This window comes from Excalfactoria chinensis, chromosome 2, assembly GCF_039878825.1.
Source record: "Excalfactoria chinensis isolate bCotChi1 chromosome 2, bCotChi1.hap2, whole genome shotgun sequence".
Classification (NCBI taxonomy): domain Eukaryota; kingdom Metazoa; phylum Chordata; class Aves; order Galliformes; family Phasianidae; genus Excalfactoria; species Excalfactoria chinensis.
This window is the reverse complement of record NC_092826.1, coordinates 99,221,233-99,243,709: the sequence shown is the minus strand read 5'-3', so window position 1 is coordinate 99,243,709 and position 22,477 is coordinate 99,221,233. Positions and strand designations below refer to the sequence as shown.

Below are 22,477 nucleotides of genomic sequence, written 5' to 3'. Positions count from 1 at the left end.
TTCAGAGGAGGGCTACGAAGCTGGTGCGGGGTCTGGAGCACAGGCCTTATGAGGAGCGGCTGAGGGAACTGGGATTGTTCAGCCTGGAGAAGAGGAGGCTCAGGGGAGACCTTATAGCTCTCTACAACTTCCTGAAGGGAGGTTGTGGTGAGCTGGGGGTTGGCCTTTTCTCTCGTGTAGACAGTGATAGAACTAGAGGGAATGGTTTCAAGCTGCGACAGGGGAGGTTCAGGTTGGACATTAGGAAGTATTTCTTCTCAGAAAGGGTAGTCAGACATTGGAATGCACCGCCCAGGGAGGTGCTAGAGTCACCGACCATGGGAGCGTTCAAGGAACGTTTGGATGTTGCATTGAGGAATATGCATTAGGAATATGGTTTAGCTGGGAAGTATTGGTAATGGTTGGACTAGATGATCTTCTAGGTCTTTTCCAACCTGAAAAATTCTGTGATTCTGTAGCTGGATTCTGTGTGCAAAGGCAACCACTGCCATCAGACCACATTGATGCATCAGTGTCAGAAACAAGGCAGTATGTCCCACCAATTCTATCTCATAGCTGCACTTTTTATTTTTTTGTTTTCATTAAAAAACAAACAAAAACAACAACAAACTGAGCCCTCAGATTTCTTGCTAAGACAAATTAATTCTACTACGAATAAAAGTTAATTCATCTACAACCACACATTCTGCAAGCAAGGAGAGATAACAAGGACAGGAGCCCCTATTTGGGCCCTCCCCTCCTCCTTGTGGAAAACCCCAGCACCAGGCCCGGAAGACCTCACAAGAGGTCCAATGCACCCCCCCTGCAGTCCCAGTGCAGCTGCCCAGAGGACGCCAGGCCCTCTCCTCTACAGCACTCTCCTTTGGTATCAGGGCAGAAGAGATGCCACCTTCTCACACTCCAGGGCCAGAGGTGAGGGATGGCAAAGGACAGCCAATACAACCCCTGACAACTCCACTCTTTTTAATGACTGCCTCTCCCTTGGCTGCCTGTGAGCTGTCAGTATGCTTTGCTCCTCCTCCACCTCAGGCAGCTGCAGGGTGCTTGAGAACCCCCTGCCCCAACAGACCCTCTCGCTACATTCTTGCCACTGCCTCCCAGAAATGGCCGCAGGCCCCAACTGCCAGCTGCCATGTTTGGGCCAGCACGTGGCACTCAGAATCCTGTCGCCATGGCCACTGAACCGCCCTCAACCGCAGTCCCTGAGCTGACAGAGCCAGAGGCAGCAGCAAATCTCACTGTCCCAGAGATACTTTTTATTTCTTGCGACTCCTGAGGGCGGGATGGAGCAGCCACCTGCAAAGAAGAGGCGGCTGCTGGAAGAGGCAGATAACATCGAGCCCATGGAGTTGGACCCGCCTGGCAGCAAAGAGCCCATGGAGGCGGATCCGCCCGTCGAAGATGAGCTGATGGAAGTGGATCCACCTCTGTCGGGGCAGACAGCACATCATTCCATCGCTGCCAGGCTAACCAGGAAGAGGTCACACCCCAGATTTCACCACAGGGGTGCCAGGATCCGTCCACCTCCCGCAAAATGGCCGCCTCCACGCTGGCGCTGATCCTCCCGTCCTGTAAGTTTGCCCTTACCCAGGACAGCCCCAGCTCACGGCCATCCTGCGGGCTCACGTGGAGCCTCCATTTCCTCGTTGTTCTTCTTTTCACAGATAAGGCTCCTATGAGCCCTTCCTTTCCCATCCTCCTCCCTCATCCCTTCCCAAGTTCTCTCATCTCTTCTTCATCAAGTCCTGAGGAAGAGGACAGGGCTGGGACTGCCATCCTCAGAGCTGCTGTGCCGGGGTACCGGGATGAGTCTGCAGGAGGAACCTCAACTGCCAGGGACCTCAAACATCACAGGGGTGCGAGGATCCCGTAAGTTTATCCTTATCCAGGAGGGAGAGCCCAGCTCTGAGCCATGTGATGGGCTTATGTGGAGCCTCCATTTCTTGGTTATCCTTCTCTTGACAGAACAAGGCTCCCAGAAGCCCATCCCTCCTGCCCCCTCCCTCATCTCTGCCGATGGCAGAAGGAGAAGCCAAAGAAGGAACAGAGGCAGCTGCTCCTGGGAAGAGCCACACTTCGGTTTGAACACAAAGAAGTACTGAACTGCAGCAAGAAGGTCCAGTCCAGGTGCTGTGTTTGGACTTTTCTGTCAAGCCTGGACAATCAACAATTCAAAACAACAGTACAAAATAATAAAAAAATCAAAATTGCAGAACAAAATAAACACATTTTCTTTTTTAAGAAAGCAAAGCAATGGTTGTCTCTCTGCTTTAGGAACCTCAGAGTTTGCATGTAGATTCCCACATCCCCTCCCTGCCTCCCGCACACAGAACATACCCCACAGCAGGACACGCTGCCCTCATTGCCAGCCTGAGGAACAACCACCACACTGCACACAGCGCTGAGGCTGTCCCCTTGACCTGCCTCAGCACCCTGTAGTACATGGTGGGGATATTTCACACACACATCATCAAGAACATGTGATAGAGCCCCTTTTCACACTTGAACTACAAAATCATATATATACAAACTCCTCAATACTGAATACCAGAATATCCTCAACCATTTATAAATGCCATTTAGAAAACTAAAGTTTATTTCTAGTTCTATTGCTGGAACATATAAAATTAAAAAATAAAAGTCAAGTTCAATTATCAGTCTAGAATCTACTGCTGTCGAGAAAGTTATCATATATTTTCCATGTGTTTACAGCTTTGTTAGGAATAAAATGTCTGACTTGTATAGTTCTTCCTTGAAACAATTTGTTTCCATGTTGAACCTCACTTTGTTTACCCATTCTGAGCAGAAAGAGTTCATTTTCATATAGCCCTTGGCTCTTGGACACATTCCCTCTCCCACTTGTTTCACTGTCCCACAGATCTTTTGCAGCTATTAGCAACGGTATGTGGACTTTAAAGACAAAACACTACTCAGAGCCTATGTTAAACACTGTGATAGTTCCACATGACCTTACAGTGAAAGGAACCTTTCAGCTGGTTTGATTCAGAACAGCCATGTAATTCCAACTCACAGTATCTGTCCTTCATCTGGAAGGCACAGGGAGGAAAGCCACTCCCCCGCACACAGCGCCTACCAGCTGCTTGCAATGGAAAAGAAGGAGTAGGGCTCCTCTAGAGGGAAATGAGCCAACGCAGGCACAGTTAGCATGTTTACAAAACACACTGAAAGGAGAACAGAAAAGGGAAGAAGCCATGCATTTATCCTTCCCAGCATCTGCTGTCTAATTCAGGAAATGGCTCCGGACAGTACGAAACACCACAGTTACAACAAGGCAGTGAAATCCCGCCTGTTTTCTGGGCTCATGTAACAGCTACTTTATTTACTATCGGGCCTGAGATGGTTTTAAATGCCTCCTCCTTCCTACCAGAAGACTGAAAGGTCAGAAATTCATGTAAAAAATACTTAAGGAGAACCGTTTTCATACATTGAAAATGAAGCTATCATCTGAAAAGAAACTCCACAGCCTTTTAACTTTAATGTGTCCATCTTTCATTTATTTTTGGGGGGTCAATAATAACATACTAAAGCTGAGCAGCCCCCACATTTTACAGAAAGCACTAATCAGATTAAAGACTTAGGAAGACAGCCTTCCGCTCAGGAGAACATCGGGGAATAGGTGGTGACAGTTCCCGTCCTCCAGGACACCCATACATTAATAAGGTATTCTCCAAAAAGACAAAACCCATAATTTCAAATGCATATGTGCTACGGTACAATTCTTACTATATTCGGGTGTAATTACTAGTGCAAGCAACTAAATCAGTTGCATATAGTGTATCATTTGGAATATTGAGAGCTTGAAGTCATTGAACATCATTAACACCGTACAGCATTTACACAAAACCCCCTCTTCCATCTATGCAATTCAAGGCAGAATATTCAGTACGTACTAGTAAGCAGAAGAGGGAACCAAGAACGTTCTCTTACAAAGCTGACCTGATGCTTTCAGATAGTTCTCAAATATCTTATGTCTGGAACTGCACTCGTTACTGCATCCAAAGCAAACTTAGGTCTAACCCTCCTTTCATGACTCCTCCCATGGCCCCAAGTTTTATGCAAATCAATTTCCCCTTATTTTGATAAACCAGTTGAACTGAGAGCAGGACAGTCCCTCACCTGCAGAACAGTGAAGTGGCACAGTGCTGAGTGACACCAAGGAAAGGAAGAGCTGATGGAAGCCACCGATCGACTACAAGGCACAAAGAGAATGCACAACGTGATGTGCCACCCTGCCATTACGTTAGCTGCCTCCTAAACACCCTAATCTGGTTATCAGCGGATAAGGGCAGAAATGCATTAGCCTCTCCGAGAAACAAGAAATCCCAAGCGAGGGATGGTTCTCGACTAGTTTTCCTCTGCAACCTAAGGAACAAACACAGACCTACATTCACACAGGCATGTGAAATGTCTTTAAACCAAGACACTGAATGCTTTCCCACTGGCACACATTCACTGCAGTGGAAGTAACAGTTCAATTGCTTTCTAGTCCACAAACAGAATTATCTTCTTCCTCTGTGTGCTTCAAACAATGGACTGGAGAGAGACAGTCAGCAGGGGTATACAGAAAAACATGGCCTTTCCCTTTAATCTTCACTTTGGAAATCAGATTAAGATTCAACATGTAAGCATTATGTTTTATTTACATTCCTATTTGTGCTCAAGAAACACTGAAAGAACGCCAAACAGTTACAATAAGCCACCGTCTTGCAATGCAGACAAAACATTCAAGAATACCACCTCCATACTATACTTCCAAACATGCTTCACGTACCTTCACAACATACCCAGGCTGATTAAATGAACAAAGCAAGGAAAAGGAATCACAAGTTCTGTTCTCTGACGCAGTAGCACAACATCACCCAGAATGATGGCATACCTTCACAGACAGTAAGTTGTACCTTCACAGACAGTAAGCTGTACCTTCACACACAGTAAGCTGTACCTTCACACACAGTAAGCTGTACCTTCACACACAGTAAGCTGTACCTTCACAGACAGTAAGCTGTACCTTCACAGACAGTAAGCTGTACCTTCACACACAGTAAGCTGTACCTTCACACACAGTAAGCTGTACCTTCACACACAGTAAGCTAAACACCACAGCAGAGTGCCAATTTGTCACGAAAAGAAATTCCTCAAAGGCTACGGAATCACTGCCTTTAGAACAGAACTTGTCCGGTGTGTTGCGGGATGTACAGGATGATTGTGAAATGGAAAATCACATCTAAAACAGCATTTACATTGAGAAGAAAACATATCAAGAAGTTTTCTTCATAGTTCCTGAGGTTTTGTTATCCCTAACAGCTTTATAACACAATGCCAAAGGACTGAATTCTTTGTCAATGCGGTAAGCAATAGTTTCAAGAGAAACCAGCAGCTACATAATCATCCTACACACTCTTAATTGTATCTGGCATTACTGCTCAAAGCTCCCACACAGAACATCAGCTGACTGCCTGAACAGTACTTTGTTCTTAGTGCCTTTGTTAATGACGAATTTAATTATACAGAGAAAGGCTCCGCAACCTCCCTCACTTCATAAACCTCGACCATTAGAGAACCACAAAAATCCTATGGCTTTGTCTAGGGAACACAGTTATTTCTTAACATGCTACAACTCGCATCCTTCGTACTCGCGTCACCACAACCCGTGTTTACACCGCACAGAACTGCACTGTTTGATGGGAAACAAGCACTGGGAAAAAACAGTCCGGAGCAAAAATGACAAGAAAGAGCTCAGTGTGCGCTCAGCTCCACGAGGACGGTGACCTCCCCTACAGCCTGCTGATGGCAAATAAAAACAAACGCCAGAGAACCACCCCAGCATTCTGAACCAGCCAGCCTCACTCCTGCAGCTCTGATCCCCCGGCTCCATCCCGCAGTCCTGCGTGCCCAGAGCACCCAGTGACACACGTACTTTATAAACCCTCTGCCCTCCTCCTATCTTCCTCAGCTTGCTTTAAGCCAAATGACAACTTCTCAACTTCCTCTGGAAACGAAGATGCACGTACGGCAAGCCGTCGCACCAGGAGAAGGCACGGAGGCAGACCGCGAATCCGGTTTTTATCCAAACCGTGACGGCAGGGCCCACACCGCTTCACTGACCTACTTTCTCCCGGTTTGTGTAACGAGGCACCGCGCGGCGAAGGAAACGCGGCTCCACACGCCGTAGCGTCACTCGAGCCGCACGGCAGCCCCGGCAGCGGGCCGCTTCCCTAGCGGCACCCGCAGCGCCGCCTTCCCCCGCCGAGGAGCGCGGCCGGACGCCGCCCGCTCTCGGGGCGGACCCCTCGCAGCGCGCCCCGAGCCCGCGCGCCCGCAGCGGGACCCTCCGCCCGCCCGGGGCTGACCGCGTCGGGCCGAGACGTCGAGCCGCCGCACGCGGGGCTCGGCGCGCTTCATTGCCGTCGAGCCCCGCCGCGAGCGCAGGAAGGGACTCGCCTGCCCCTCACCGCGGGCAGCGCCGCGGGACCCCGCGCCCGCCCCCCAGACGCGGCCGGGGCAGCCACTCACCGTCCCCGATCGCCATCATAGCGCGGAGCGGCCGCGGGCGGTGAGTGCCGGGCCCCGCAGCCCCCGCTCCCCGCCGCCACAGCCGCCCGCCACGCCCCGCTTCAAAATAGCAGTCCCGCCGGCGCGCGGCCCCGGCCCCGTCCCACGGGGGACTTTTACTGCGCTCCGCCCCCGCTCCGCCCCGCCGTCACGTGCCCGCGCCCGGCCGGAGCAGCGCCGGAACCGCGAGCGGGGCGGCTCAGGAGGGGAGGCGGGCCGTGCCGTGCCGTGCCGTGCCGTGCCGTTCAGGATGAAGAAAACAACCCTTTTCTGCCGGCGTCCTGCGGCCGTCGGGAAAGCCTGGCGAAACCTCAGCTCCCGCTCACGGCTGGCACAGAACCGCCGCCACAGCACCATGTGCTTAACAAGCGCTTCCTCCCGCTTCGTTCCCTCTTAGGTCTAAGAAGCGTCTCGCTGAGCTGCTCCCCGCCGCCCAGAGACGCACGCGGGGAACGTCGAGGCACAGTGCGAGCATGGGCCTGCTCGGCACGCTTCCGTACGGCAGGGAATAAACCACAGAGGGCAGCGGGTGAAACCGATCGTACGAATGCATTCTGAACTGCCGTATGAGCAAGCAGAACATGGACAGACCCCAAACAGCGTAAAATGATTGTAGCACCTATCAGCAGCCTCAGCATTTCCCACGCTATACATTCACACCACGTCCCGCTGGCACAGGCTGGCACTGTGTGATCTCACTATCTCCACAGAAACCCTCTTTCCAATAAGAACACAACAAAGGAAAATTGGAAAGAAAGACAAAAGCAAAACGCGGCAAAGCAAATACGCGGTTCTGCTGCACATGTTCATTGTTTGCTATTGGAGAACACACGGCTCAGCTGTGTCTCTAATCCATAACATCACACCCCCAATGACTGCAACACTCAGATCAGTGCATCCTACCGATCGCATGGAATGGTTGTAAAGGTAGCACTCCGAGGCATGCCTTTAATGGGAGAACTGCATGGGCTGAATAGAAATGTACGATCAATATTCAGCTTGGATCGTTCTACTGAACGAAGCAGAACACGGAGCTCAGTTATTATTCCCCCCCACTTTTGAGTCCCTGTCTGTAAACGTACGCTGCTCTCCAGCACGGAGGTCTGTTTAAATTCTCTTAGAGAAAGCAGTATTTACAAATCTCAGCCGGCAGAAACAAGTGCTTGCTCAGCTTGGAGATTGGCTGCCAGTCCCGTTTCCATAGAAATGCACATTCATGTGCTGAAAAATGGGGAGGTGCTTTAAAGAGCCTCCACCGGTTTGCAGGGATGCAACACATTTCTGCAGGAGCAAAATGGCAAAACAAGAACCGCACGCAAGATTTGGCGTAACAAACAAACACATCCAGATACGATTCTAATAACATGCTGCGTTAGTGCGAATGTAAACAGAACCCAAGGCTCTCAGAACAGCTCGTTCATTCACGTAATTCGTGGCGAAGAAAAGATGTCTGATTTTAGTGACCACGGCTGATTGCAAGGGAAGATGCTGCAATCAAGACAGAGGGGAGAGGGAATTGAAGGTTAGCTGGAGAGGCAAATTGTTGGTGTGGTATTACTTAAGCTTGTAATGACTCATCAAGCAGCAGCGTTAAGACTCGAGCCCAGTCTCCTCATTAGACACAGGGCCTTCCACGCTTCTCATCTGCTGGCTTCTGAAGCTACACCCTGCCCCAGTTATTCTAGCAGCACTTGTTTCAGTGTGCTTCTCACATCTTTCGCCCTTGGCTAGAATCCATCAATCCCTACAGACAACTCATTCCCAGCTCTCTTCACTGTTCTATCAGGGACTAGATTCAGTGAAGGAGGGACTGCTCTCACTAGGTCCGTTATCACAGTGAAAGGGAAAACAACACACGAGATCCACCAGCGTGCATGAGAACGCAGAAGAACCTTTTCCTCTCCTCCCCATGTTTCTCCCACATGCACTGAAGAACACCAATAAAACCTGTCACATGTTGAATGGTGTCAGTAGGAGCGTGTCTTTGTTTGTTTGTTTGTCTGAATTATTAAAAATACTATGGAAAGCATTCTCGTATTCAGTTTCTTCAAAGCTGCAGTTTTTTAGGTTACGGTTCTCTTCTTGCATATGCAAAATGAAATGACGGAACAACTGTCAGATGTGTCATTGGAAGAAAGGAACCTAAGTCACATCTCTGGATTCTCAGCAACTAGGTCAACACGACAAAGATTTACCAGCACAGCAGTGCCACTTACCACTACGGCAAAAGATTGCACCTCTGACAGCTGTTTTTAGCAAGCTTCTCCCTACCCAGCACACACTTTGCAGAGAACCCCCATCAGGTACAGATAACTTCTTTGAGAAAACAACTCAGCTAAGGTAGCAAAAAGCCATTCCTTTTGGAGGTTAAAAAGAAGAAAAAAAGGGGTCCGCTATGGACTGCACCATTCTAATTACACTGAAGCCTGTGGAACATTTGCTGGCCTTTGACTCCTCACCATTTGGAAACACAACCCTACTCCCTACAGTCTTTGACCCCCACTTCAAAATATCAACCTTTAAAATCCTCTGTACTGTAACACATGTAATTAGACATTAACATCTGGCCTTTATCCAGAGATGTTTGATAAAGCTCTGAAAAGCTGGTAACAAAGCGAAAGGAATTCAACACTAACTTTCAATCTACACGTGGAAGCAGTAAATACAAACTGTCCTTTGGAGAATAAAGAAGTTGAGATAAACCACGAACAATAGAAGCGTGTATTTTCCGTAGCATTAAAAAAATATCCGCTTAGATGGATTCAATGTATAAACAAAGATTCTGAAACAAAGGTATGAGAGGGATTTCGTCTCTGGGACTAAAGAAACAGACTCATAGTAGCTTCCACCTACAAGCCCAAAAGGATTTATACCACTGCAGATCAGCACCAATACCTGCATTGTTCAGATGAGGTAAAATGGCTTGGAACAAACGGCATCTATTCTTGTAAGATACAAACCAAAAGCTCCTACATGCAACGTAAACTAGTCCAGCAATAAATGTGTTATTTCCACAATTTATATTACTTCAATATATTTAGTGTCTCTTGAGAAATTCCAACAGAAAAAAATACAACTAGAACATGTCTTTGCATCACTCAAACCTATGCAGTGGTATGAACTTTAAATGCAAAAAGAAATAATGGTTTATCCTTCCAACAGGAATCAATCTACAACGAAGGAGAATATTTATGTAAAACATTATTCCTTACAAATATACCTCCTTATTTCCAAGTCCCCAAGAATAGCAGTGTTTTACTTCAAACCAAATGCAACGCAGAACTTTACTGTAGTCTCAACAAGGTTTGAAAATGCACTTCTGCAAACCCACAATCTCCTCTGTTTTCACAGTAATGAGAGAAAGGTGAAAGTGTTTAAAGTGAAAAAACACATTTGCATACATTAGCAAATCCCATACTCATTCCTCAAAGCATTTCTACCCTCAAGCTGTAACATCCTAGATCCAGCAAAGCCTCCTTTTCAGTGTAGTTTAACCACAGTACCTAAAAATCCTCCATGATAAACCAAAATCTGCTGACTGTTTGCAGAAGACAGACAATGACGCTTTCAAAACCAATCAAATTAAAGACATTGCCACAACACCTCCCTTGTTGTGCTGTTATGTAACTGCTGTTTGCTTTTCTTTTCTCTCTTTCTTTCTTTCTTTTTTTCTCTCTTTCTTTCTCTCTTTCTCTCTTTCTCTTTCTTTCTTTCTTTCTCTCTTTCTCTCTTTCTTTCTTTCTTTCTTCCTTCCTTCTTTCTTTCTTTTCTCTTTCTTTCTTTTCTCTTTCTTTCTTTCCTTCCTTCCTTCCTTCTTTCCTTCCTTCTTTCCTTCCTTCTTTCCTTCTTTCCTTCCTTCCTTCTTTCCTTCCTTCCTTCTTTCCTTCCTTCCTTCCTTCCTTCCTTCCTTCCTTCCTTCCTTCCTTCCTTCTTTCCTTCCTTCCTTCTTTCCTTCTTTCCTTCCTTCCTTCTCTCCTTCCTTCCTTCTTTCCTTCCTTCCTTCTTTCCTTCCTTCCTTCTTTCCTTCCTTCCTTCCTTCCTTCCTTCCTTCCTTCCTTCTTTCCTTCCTTCCTTCTTTCCTTCCTTCCTTCTTTCCTTCCTTCCTTCTTTCCTTCCTTCCTTCTTTCCTTCCTTCCTTCTTTGCTTCCTTCCTTCTTTCCTTCCTTCCTTCTTTCCTTCCTTCCTTCCTTCTTTCCTTCCTTCTTTCTTTCCTTCCTTCTTTCCTTCCTTCCTTCCGTCTTTCCTTCCTTCCGTCTTTCCTTCCTTCCGTCTTTCCTTCCTTCCGTCTTTCCTTCCTTCCTTCTTTCCTTCCTTCCTTCCTTCTTTCCTTCCTTCCTTCTTTCCTTCCTTCCTTCTTTCTTTCTTTCCTTCCTTCCTTCCGTCTTTCCTTCCTTCCTTCTTTCCTTCCTTCCTTCCTTCTTTCCTTCCTTCTTTCCTTCCTTCCTTCTTTCCTTCCTTCCTTCTTTCCTTCCTTCCTTCTTTCCTTCCTTCCTTCTTTCCTTCCTTCCTTCTTTCCTTCCTTCCTTCTTTCCTTCCTTCCTTCCTTCTTTCCTTCCTTCTTTCCTTCCTTCCTTCCTTCTTTCCTTCCTTCCTTCTTTCCTTCCTTCCTTCCTTCTTTCCTTCCTTCCTTCTTTCCTTCCTTCCTTCTTTCCTTCCTTCCTTCTTTCCTTCCTTCTTTCCTTCTCTCAGTATAGTTTTAAGTAAGAAAGAATGATGGTTTTACTCTTTCATCCTATAAGATGCTGTTTCAGGACTGCAGCAGGAAGCAACAGGGATTCATTGCATAACAGGCTTCGTTTTCATGAAAGACACCAGAAAAAGAGCTAATACATTAAAGGAGAATTCTAAGATGAAGTCACAACTTCAACACCGAAGTGTCTCTGAACACTTCAATCCCCTGTTTCTTTAATTCAGAACTTAGTCTATCATTATTCAACATTTTATCTGAGAAGAAACCACACAAAACAGCCATTATTCACTTATGTTCTTTTGGAATCACTGTAAGATAAAAGCCTGTTCGATTTCTCCTTTTCCACACACAAATACTCTGCAGCATTCTCGTAGCCTCTACTGCATGCACACAGAACTTGTTAAAGATTCGCTGCCCGTTTCCATGTGATTTCAAAACCTTTTCCAGTTGTACTCTGACTGCAGCCCTAAAAAACAGTGCTGGTAATGTAAGTTTGTTTCATTACACAAATGTCTGTTTTTCTCAGTATTCTTGCATGTGTTTCTTGTCAACCATCTCACGCTGTTAATACTAGCATTCAAATATTTATCTTGTATTAATCTAAAGCTGATGATTAACATATGTTCTTTCATACTTACCACTGATGTTACTTAAAATCATATTTCCAGAGTCTCTCACTTCATCAAATTTTGTAAAGATTGTTTGCAACCTGTAAAGAACAAAAATATATAAATATGTATCTCTATATAAAAGCATACAGTTACATATTGGAAATCCTCCAGGTTGCCAGTGAAAACATGTATTAGTTTGTTAGTACATATAAAGCAGTCAGACAAGGGATTACGTGTTCTAGAAACCATTTCCAAAGGGCTGCCCTTCTTAAGTTAGCTGAGCATCTTTACACAAATGCACATAAAGCAATGCCACCAAGTCAGCAAATAAAACCGAGCACCATTATTAGTAACATGAAAAATAATGGAAACTCTGAAGTATAGGTTTAGTAATATTATATAGAGGTTTCAGAATGGCGGTGATATTACCCTATTTATACACAACCCTATAAGGCAACAATTTGAACTACAGAATCTTATGTGGAAAAAAACAGGCAGTGATCGATATTTGTTGTGTGACACTTGCTAGCTTTCTGAAATATCTGCTTTGTTAGGAAGACATTGTTGAAGCGGTCTGTGCTTCCACTGAAATGAAGCAATTCTTTTTCCTAGACTCCGGGAACACTAAACACTTCTGTACCACTGATTGTCACAGTGGAAAACAGGCTGCAATTGCTTTGCTACCACGTTAAACAGCAAAAATATAAATAAATAAATACATAAATAAGTAAATAAAAATTTTATATTTCCAGTCTGGTCCCATTGGGTTGGAAATGCTACTCAAGCACGAAAGTTGGCCAATTCTGAACAGCCAGTTCTCATCACTTCTGCAGAAAATGCAGTAAAAGCCACCGAAGTATCTCAGTATGGTACGTACAGAAGTAAGGATATTTTAGATACAAAATTAGCAGGACTGAATACGGACCTTAAATGCACATTTATCAACTACAAGTCACACAGCAGTCAGCAATTCTCGTTAGTGGGTATAGCTTAGTTCTGCTACCTCACACTTCCAAATATGTTAGTAGCCTTGAAGTGTTATTTTTCCTTGCCAAATACTTGAAAGCACTTGGTAGACACCACACAATTAGCTGAGAATTCCACAGGAAGGCCTACCTTACCAAAACAAAAACCCTTAACACTACATGCGAAAGGCTGAAGCTGTTACCCTGAGAGAAGCTGAATATGCAGACCACAGAGAGTATCAGATTTCCTTTAGAATTGCACCTTGATTCTCATACGTTATTAGGCTGATGGCGTGATTTTGGCACACGATCACATTTATTGGAGGATTCAAAACAAAAAATGATTTCCTGCTCTTTTGAACTTAGTCATCAAAACATGCTTCACGCAGCATTTTAAACAGAGAAAGCAGAGAAAAATGGAACGCTTCCTTACAAACACACTGTGACGATACATACGTTGTCTCTCACTCTGGGCAAAATATCTGATAAAGTACTATGAGCATTCAGTAATGGCCTGTCAGCACTCAGTGCTATGCAGTCACAGTGGTACAGGCTAGAGAGCAACACAGCACTGCCAGCTGCAAAAGCTTAAAAGCGTGTATTTCTGACTTCAGTCAGACGTATTCGGGTAGTGTAGACACAGCTTAAGCTGACATACATTTCTCCTTACTTCTTCCTTGAGAAAAAAAAGGTGTCCACGTATGGACACACAGATGGACATTGTCTACAGTAAGAACCAGACAGATATGTAGAATGTGCAGGCCACATTAAATACAGCATTCATAAATGCATCCAGCATTTCAAGATATGAAGCTGCAGCCTTAGACACAAGAACTCTAAGCAAATAAATGTACTTTTTACATTTATGTTACTTAAGTAATGGTGGAAAAAGTTGTCAGATAACTTCCTGAAAGATCCTGAAAGGCTGTAAACCAAGCAAGTGCTATCTTCTAAATCTGCATGTGTTCTTTCTATTCATGGAAGATAAGCTACATGTTTCATACTCTAACAAATCCCATTTGGTTCAAATGGAACAAAAATGGTTCCACATTCTTGGCTCAAAGAGCAAGAAATGCAATATCCACTCTCGGTATCCACAAACATATTAACACTAACACTTACAGGCTCAGTAACAAAGACTGTCAAACCTCTTTGGCAGTAACTTTAACTAAAAGGGAAACACAACAGCCATATCTCTGGCCGCCGACCCCATGCTGATTTTTCTGAGAAAAGAAATGCTCCTCAGGCCTCAAATGAAGATATTCTTCTGAGATTTTTAAGTTGAAAAACAATACATGAAAACGAGGAATTCAACGGTTTTATTTGCAAACTATTCTCAGTGCCAGAATAAAATGCACTTAACAGAAATACGCTTGTAGCAAGTAGAGCTGAACTACAATAGTATAACACCGTCTTCCTTTATTAGCAATCTATAGCCTGCTCAGGACCAACATCCTTCTCTAGACAGCCTACTACTTTCTGTAAGTGCAAATCTACCAGATACAGCTTATAAAACCTATTTAAGCTACTATTTGAATTACTATGTAAATTTACCTTTATATAGACATAAAACGTATATATTATTTTCGTATTTCAATAATTTGAGTGATTTCTCTAAATAATGCTTGATGAACTTTCCTGCCTTCCTTCCAGCTGACATGAGCTCTTATTCTCAGCTTTAAGGCAGAATGCAGTCGGGCAGCAACACAGAGACCTCTAATGTGCAATTTGTTATGCAAACGAAGCAAGCCTACATTCTCATAAATCACATGTTTACCAAATATTGAAGTAATGGTGCTAGTATTTATGCTTGCAATTTTAATGTGCTGTCATACTGCGAAAGAGCTGCAAAACCATTCTTTAAGGCTGAACTGAACAACTGAAAGCAGCTGCGTCTGAACTACAGATTATCCGTAATACTTACTTAAAATCCTTAAAACCTACCCAGACACACAAATATGAACATAAATTTCCCTCAGAATAATGGTGAGATGGTACCGTAAATCAAGTTGTTTCACAGACCACAGCTCCTGCATATCCATACAAAATGTTTAATGAAACACAGAGAAGGGAGAACTTCTGGCAGACAGTGGGGAAGAAACCTCTTAAACTGGGTCTGCCAGTGAAGGAGCAACTGTCTGAGATAGAGCTAATCTGTCTTTCCTGAGCTTTGTTGACTGCCTTGTTACTGTGTTAAGTAGGAGGAGACAACAGGAATTCTGCTTTCCATCAATGCTAAGGATGGAGACCGGTAGCTTCATGCTCGACTCAAGCAAACTGTAACCTATCACTTACTCCCAACCTGGAGACTTCTAGCAAAGACACAACACTGAGCCTCAGTTCACGTATTATTTTATTCTAACCTTGACTGTCAGGTGTGAAACTGCTGAGATTCAGTGGCAAGAACCAGTTGGATATGCACCAAGTTCAGCTTCGCTTCTTTATGTAAATGAAAATGGCACAACTACACTTACTTTCAAATCAAGGGGAATTCGATACTCAAGTGATTCTGGTAGTAGGAATCAGCAGTTTGGTCCCTACTGCAAGTTGAGTTAGATGCTGTTGATTAGCCTGGAGAGACAAAGCTCCTGTGGTGTTTAATCCTATTTGGATCTCAAGATTTACTTAGTTTATATCACATGGAAACGTGAACGGGATGAGTGCTGAACCAAGACTTATGGCCAGACCCAACATTCATAGTACAGACAAAAGCTCTTGTTATCTGCATTCTTTTGCTTGCATTCTCTGTTCCAAAGAACATCCAAGAATCTGCCTTAATGCCAGAAGGATTTTCTCAGATAAAACTATGTGCTGTGGAACCGAATTTCTGGAATCATAGTAATAATACAGCTTAAACTTCTGTGGTAACCATACAATCACTTCATACCCCCGAACTATAACAATCATTAAACAGATGAGAATGCACACAATTTCCCATTCCTATAGGAAGGATAAGCTTTTGTCCAAAGAGGCTGAGCTCTGCCTAGCATGTAAAACAATAAATTTAACACCATTCTCCTATGATCGTATTTCAATAACTTATAAACCATTAAAAACTAAAGCTAATAATTTTTAGCGGGTTCTTATGAGCTACAGAATCCATTCAGATATCCTGACTGAGTCCATGTAGCAGATACAACCAGCTCTCTTAAAATAAAGAAACACGATTAGGACTCATAGAGCAGCGTTATGTCAGTTTGCGTTGGGTCAAGATTTTTATATATATATATATTTTTTTAGTGAAAATGATTTTAACGGCAAATGTGAAAGATCAAGATCTGTCAGGTTTTCACAATGAAACAAATGCTTAACTCCATAGCAACAAAACAACAGGTACTTTTCTTTCGCACAAACTAACCTATACAAAACGCAGACCAGCCTTTAAAAACTTGAATTAGTCAGAAAGCAAATGATAAAGTAAGCACTTTCAAAACTTCATTTCATCTTTCGCATGAAATGATGGCATGTGTGCCAGGCCGGCTTACACTCCTTTACGGTAGTCCCTTCTCACTGAATCCCACAATTTTAGTTCAGAATCAGGAAGCAGCTGCCTTTCGAAGTAACTGTCTCTTATGTAACTGCAGCCCACAAGCAAACCTCTGCTGTGGAAAGGGATCTTCTCATGCAGTTAGCAAAAGCAAGGAAGGACATCTGTTGTTACAACTATCTTCAAGAAAGTGAAGACTTGTTGCAGGATATTGCCATGCTTTCATCTCATTTTTATGCATGTACACATGCTTCTCTCACACATGCAAAGTGCATGGAAAGGACTGAGTTAAGTTGTTCAGTTGTGACTGAGTTAAGTTGTTCAGTTGTGGCTCTCTACATACAAGTTAAACATAAACTCTAGAGTAAGGAACTTAATATTTTCAAGTATTCAAGTATTTTTCAGCTATTTCCCTACTGTTCAGTGTACTTCTCACTACATCCACTATATATATATATATATATATGCACATAATTTTGATTTATATAATTATTTTTTAGCTATTTCAGCTCTCATCTTCTCCTAAAATCAGGGAATTTTGACTGCTGAATGTTAGGACCCTCTTGGTTATAAACTCTTCCAAGCAGAAAAAGCTGTAAAATGAAGGCCAGAAACAGTAAACACCACAACATTCTGGGTCAATTTTATGTTCTGATTAAAAAAGAAAGTAACACAAAACAGCTCAGCATCACAAAATCAAAACCACTTGCTCACCTTCCAGGAGGAATTCCTCTTTTTGTAAGATCTAGTCGTACTTTCTCCCCCACATGTCTGTAAACCTCCACAATGGCTAGTATGGCAGCATCTCTCACCTGTGAAAGCCAACTTTAAATTATTATTTCATTTCAGGATTTCAGAAAGCAAAGCAACATTTTGCTGACAACTCCACTAATCTTCCAAACCTGCGTGCCAACTCATTTCACAGAACAGTTGAAACAGTGAGGATGGAAGGGAAAGGAAATACAACTGTTACTGCAAGATGGTATTTGTTCCAAGTTAGAGTATATCCAGACAGTAAATGAAAAATGCTAGAAATAACAGCTCTGGAGGGAATTTCTGGGAATGACATAAGCATAGTATCTTTGGAAAAACACGCTTTCTTTAGGACCTTATCGCACCAGGCAACACTTCCAAAAGTTAGTCCCTGAACCCAGTCTTGACACCTCATCATCTTGCTCTGACCTCTTCCTACATGCAGCAAGGACCTTCTAGAAAACTAGGTACCTGACAGCCTACAAGGGTGAGCCAAAGCCAACAGCACTTCCTGAACTTCTGTATAAGGAATTACGGGGTTTCATATAAGCACAAGAAAGGGAGTAAGAATATCTAGGGTAAAGGGAGAAAATGATTACAGCAAGAGATGAAGTGCCTTTTACAGAAACGTAAAGCATAATCACCACAACAAAAACTGACAATAACACAAGTCATTATTCTCCATAAGGAACTTCTGGAATACCTGAATAGTCTTTTGTAGCAATTTACACTAAAACCAGAACTTCTCTATCAAGATATAAACTACATATTCGCTAATTATCTTACTTTACAGAAAGGGTAGTTAAGCACTGGAATAGGCTCCCGAGGGACGTGGTTGAGTCACCATCCCTGGATGTGTTTAAGAGCTGTTTGGATGTGGTGCTCGGAGATATGATTTAGCAGAGGGTTGTTAGAGTTGGTGTACTATGGTTAGGCTCTGGTTGGACTTGATGATCTTTGAGGTCTTTTCCAACCTGGGTGATTCTGTGACAATGGGCAACAAACAAGGCAAAATCTTAAGAGATTTTCTCCAGAACAGAGAAGCGCTATGGTATGTCTAAGAGACAAAGACTATGATGCACCAACATAGTAAGCATGAAAACAGGTTCTTATTTGCCCATCTCCTGCCAATGCTGACGCCTTCTTTACTGTATTCTTAGTATTCCCCCTAAGACACAGCTTTAGAAAAGTCAAGAGACAATTTAACCATTTCCATCTGAAGGTTTTCTGAAGTTCAACAGATGTCATCACTATGAACTACATCTTGATTTTCACTGCAGATGTTTTACCTATGTGAGTTGTTTTTTTTCTGTTTTGTTTTGTTTTAACTAGGTGTTAAAAAATTAACTACAAAATAACGACCTACTGCAAAGCAAGCTTAGCAGCTTTTCTTAAATGCCTTCATTTATTTTGCATTCATTCTTCTCTCTAAATATGGCTGTTGAAGCACCAGGAAGTAATGAAACACTCACCTGACTATTTGAGTCACCAAATGCTGCACACAGATGTGGTACTAACTTGCTGAGACTTAATGGTTGGGCACCATAACTGGAGAAAGAGAAAAGAAAAAAGTATTATTCTGGCAGAAAAGCAGAAAGTGAATATTTAGCTCAGCACTGATAAAATACAACCATCAATTGAGTTCCATCTTTGTCTTACTAGTCCCATGTTTAGTGAAAAAAACACATATACCTTCAGTCTTTCTTTTGGAAAGCTTACTGGTCAAGTTGTTCAGATTTTTCCCATTTATTCTTTTAACTGAATCAGACTTCCTGAAGTATTAGTTTCAGACAAGAAAGGACAATTCAGAAAAAGGATAGAATCCTTATGTCTCCATAGAAACAAAAAGCTTACATGTTTAAGGTTGCAATAAGACACAAACACACTCCTTCTCGGGATCGGTAATTCTTGTGTTTAAAACCAACAGCAAGGCGTTCCCAAATGTACTATAAAACAGAAATAATTATCTTTGATTACCAGGAGCACAATACAATGTAATTCTATCCATTTTCTATAACTACATTCATAACACTTACAAAAAAAAAATAATGCAAGACAGGTCCATTGGAAAAGTAAAGACGCTTTGCAGATAAAATTAAGTTATAAAATATGCAGTAACAAACACAATACAGATCACTCCTAGGCTAAAAACAGTTTCAAGAAATGTTCTTCAGAAATCTAGCTACGTTATTTGTATTGCTTGAGAAACAGCTTTAGAAAACACACAGAATTGTTACAGCTGCTAAACGCAAACGTTAACATTTCCAACTAGGGACTCGAGCAAAAGTTGCTATATCCCTTCTGCTTCACATTGTTTCCCGGCCAAGATTTCCTCTCATCCAGTTTAGTTTGTGTTTATCCATACTCCTGCTGTCCACTTCTCTCCTACTTCTGCTTTAAATTTACTTCTTAATTTTCCAGTTATTTCTTGCCTATTCATTCTACTTTCTTAGCTTCCATTTTCGTTCTGCTTTCACTTCTCCTTTTGTGCTGGTGCCGCTTTCCGTAGTACAATTCTCTGGCTCGCTAAGCCCTCGGTTACCCTTCTGCCCATTTGTTTCCTGTTGCCTTTCACTGTCCAGCTCATCATTTTACCTCTCCATCTCCCTGTCAATCTCCAGCTGCTCAGAGTATAAAGAGTGTAAACGCAAAGCTTACGAGACATGGGATTCCCAGTGGTACCTCAGAGCGGATGCACAGCCCCAGAGTGCAACTCCCCCAGCTGCAGTGCTGCCATTACAGCCGGCACGGCGTGAGCATCCGCGGCAGCGTCGCCTAGCAATGGCCGCACTCTGCCAGCAGCACATCTCGTGTGCAGGCACCACCCTCCCTCCTGCCCCTGGAGAGCTGCAACCGCGATGTGCAGGGACTGCATAACATCTCCTGGTTACCAATGGCTGTGTTTGGCTTTGCAGAAAGAATACAAACAGCTATCGGTCAACAAAGCAGGCAGTGAGAGAACAGGGAATACTGCATCGTTTGCACTGATGAGGAAGCACACTGCACAGCAGATGTAAGATGTTCTAGCTAGAGCCTACTCGATCACTTGTATCCATCCCGTGGTTTCTTGTTTGTGCATCTTATACTTCATCACAGTTTGGAAAAAAAAATCCAAACCCTTAGACAGTCAGAATATAGCTCGTCAAAACTGCACAGCTTAACTGTGAAGAACAGGATTTTACAGAAGAAAACATCCCTCTGATTAGCCCACTGCACAGGACGAATGTGAAATAAAGGAAATCTTCCCGCTAGATGTGCAGAAACAGCCAGAGGGGCAACTGTACAAAAAAAGAAAGCAGACTGAAAAAAAAAATCAGTGTTTTGCTATGAAACCTCCTGAGAATACTCAATCCATCTAACCAGAAATTCAAACGGCTTCTAAGTGATTTCAGCACTTCTGACTTGCTAGCAATTGTTTGTGCCAACCTCTCTTCATCCTGTTCATGCATTAATACTGTCTGTACTCTTATTTTGATGGTATCCTGCACATAAACAGCCACGTTGAGCTCTTAAAAACAAAACAGAAAACAAAACAACACAAAAATACCCCCCGCCCGAACATTAAAAATGAGAAAAAGGAACTGACAACAGGACAAAATTAGTACTATTCAAGAACACATCAAAACAAACCAGAGGAGACAATCAGGAAGAAACTTACAAATTTTAGCCCCCAAAAAGGTTTGCAACCAGCTCCTCCAAAGGGATGTTTCTCTGCAGCAAAGGGAGCCTAAAACTCTGTAGGAGGCACAGGAAAGACTCCTCTGTTTTGGTCCTTACTATGATGATGATAGATGCTTTTTCTTCAAGAATTTAATGATACATAAAAGCTATCCTGGAAGCTGACACCTGAACCATGCCTCCGCTCACTTACACATTCTGTTCCTTGCACCCCACAAATCTTGTATTCTTTCTCACACTGCAGGTAAGCTTCAAAGGGGAAGCTTCCTTCTACCATCTTAGTGTACAGCTTAACAACAAATATTCCCTTAGGAAATGGAAAAATGGACCAGTAACCACAACTTGTTCATCAGCAGGGCCCACGCAAGATCAGTGCAACCACTCTCTTTAATAGTGACTGTTTAAGGGAAAGCGTCTCCAAGATGGAATGCATCCATCCAAATGCTGCTTAGAGCTGGGTGTACCTCTAAGACTGTAAGAGAGGCACTTCAGAGCATCTTGGGCACAGGAACATGTCACTTGTGAGCTACTGAGCAACGAGCACTTAAGCATCAAGTGCTGTGAGATCTCTTGGCAATGAATATGATCAAAACTACAGTGAGAGAGTGGGTAAAGGCAAGGCTTCATGGATGACGCTGCTATACTCTGATACCTAAATCCTACTTGGATTTGTAAGTTTCTGCAGTTGCTTAACTTGCAATGTATTTGTACCAGCACAGAAACAAAGCAGTCATGGACAGCATTCTCACTGCAGATAAAGTCTGAAAAATCATAATCCCTATGAATAAACATTCAAACTTCTATCCCTGAAGAAACAAAGCCTGGAATTAGCAAGCAGAAAAACTTCATTTTGGTTCACAAGAAATAGGACATTCCCTATTACCTTCTGCATTTAAACTCCAAAACAGATCTTTTTAAGAAATTAAGAACTCAAATAACTGTTTTTCCTGACAACTGGGGTTCTCAAGAGTTCCAAATAATGTCACTCCTCCATTAATAACATCCTGTTAAGCATTCACATTTGTCAGACTTAGGTAGTAGATATACCAGACTTAGCACCTGGAAGCCATACAGTACTAACAGCTGTAGAAAGGTTTGCTGAACTCAAACTCCAACATACGACAAGGCAGAAGGAAACATCCCCATCTGAGTTTGTCAAAGGTTCACACGTCTGTCAAAAACGTAGAAAGCTATATGTTCTAAGTTAGAATGCACCATCTGAACTGTTAGACTACTCCTACTTGCTCAGGCACAAAGTAAATTTTGAATTCTGAGCTAAATAAACTTACTTATTCCCATTACACAAACTCAGACACAGGACGTCGTTTCCAGCATTTAATTAACAAAGTCCTGCCACATGACATGAAAGCATCTACTCAGAATTTAGTTACGATATGCAAAAACTGCAGGATTCTGCTGTGCTAGGTCTTTATCTGAACAAAACATCACTGTTAACCCACTAAGAATATCTTTAACATTTACTTCATTAACAGTCACTATAACATAATGATAAATTCAAAGTCAAGCTCACGCTAAAGTAATATGCTCAGTGGAGACCTACATTTGAATCTATAAAAGGTAAAAGCATACCATGGGCGGTGCTGCCTCATCCATCAATTTCAATATGAGATTCTGTGCTTGCTCTCGAACTTGATCTTTGGCATCTCCCAAACGATCTATCAAAGGCAGGAGAACTACAAGAGAGAAAAAAGAAAAAGAA

At 43.1% G+C, this 22,477-nt stretch overlaps 1 protein-coding gene across 30 annotated transcripts in view; it reads right to left on the bottom strand.

The window, feature by feature from the left end:
- Nucleotides 1–22,477, bottom strand: part of CLASP2 (cytoplasmic linker associated protein 2) — a 132,988-nt gene that overhangs the window by 91,052 nt on the left and 19,459 nt on the right. For 25 of the 30 annotated variants that reach the window (XM_072327997.1, XM_072327984.1, XM_072327988.1 and 22 more), the window contains exons 3-7: nt 22,348–22,451; nt 18,934–19,025; nt 18,552–18,627; nt 17,041–17,138; nt 11,902–11,972 (exon numbers count right to left, since the gene is read on the bottom strand). In XM_072327997.1, the coding sequence (XP_072184098.1) occupies nt 11,902–11,972; nt 17,041–17,138; nt 18,552–18,627; nt 18,934–19,025; nt 22,348–22,451 (441 nt within the window). Of the gene's footprint in view, nt 1–6,534; nt 6,689–11,901; nt 11,973–17,040; nt 17,139–18,551; nt 18,628–18,933; nt 19,026–19,737; nt 19,873–22,347; nt 22,452–22,477 lie in introns of those variants that run through there. The other 5 variants (XM_072328013.1, XM_072328025.1, XM_072328014.1 and 2 more) reach the window with 5 other exon arrangements.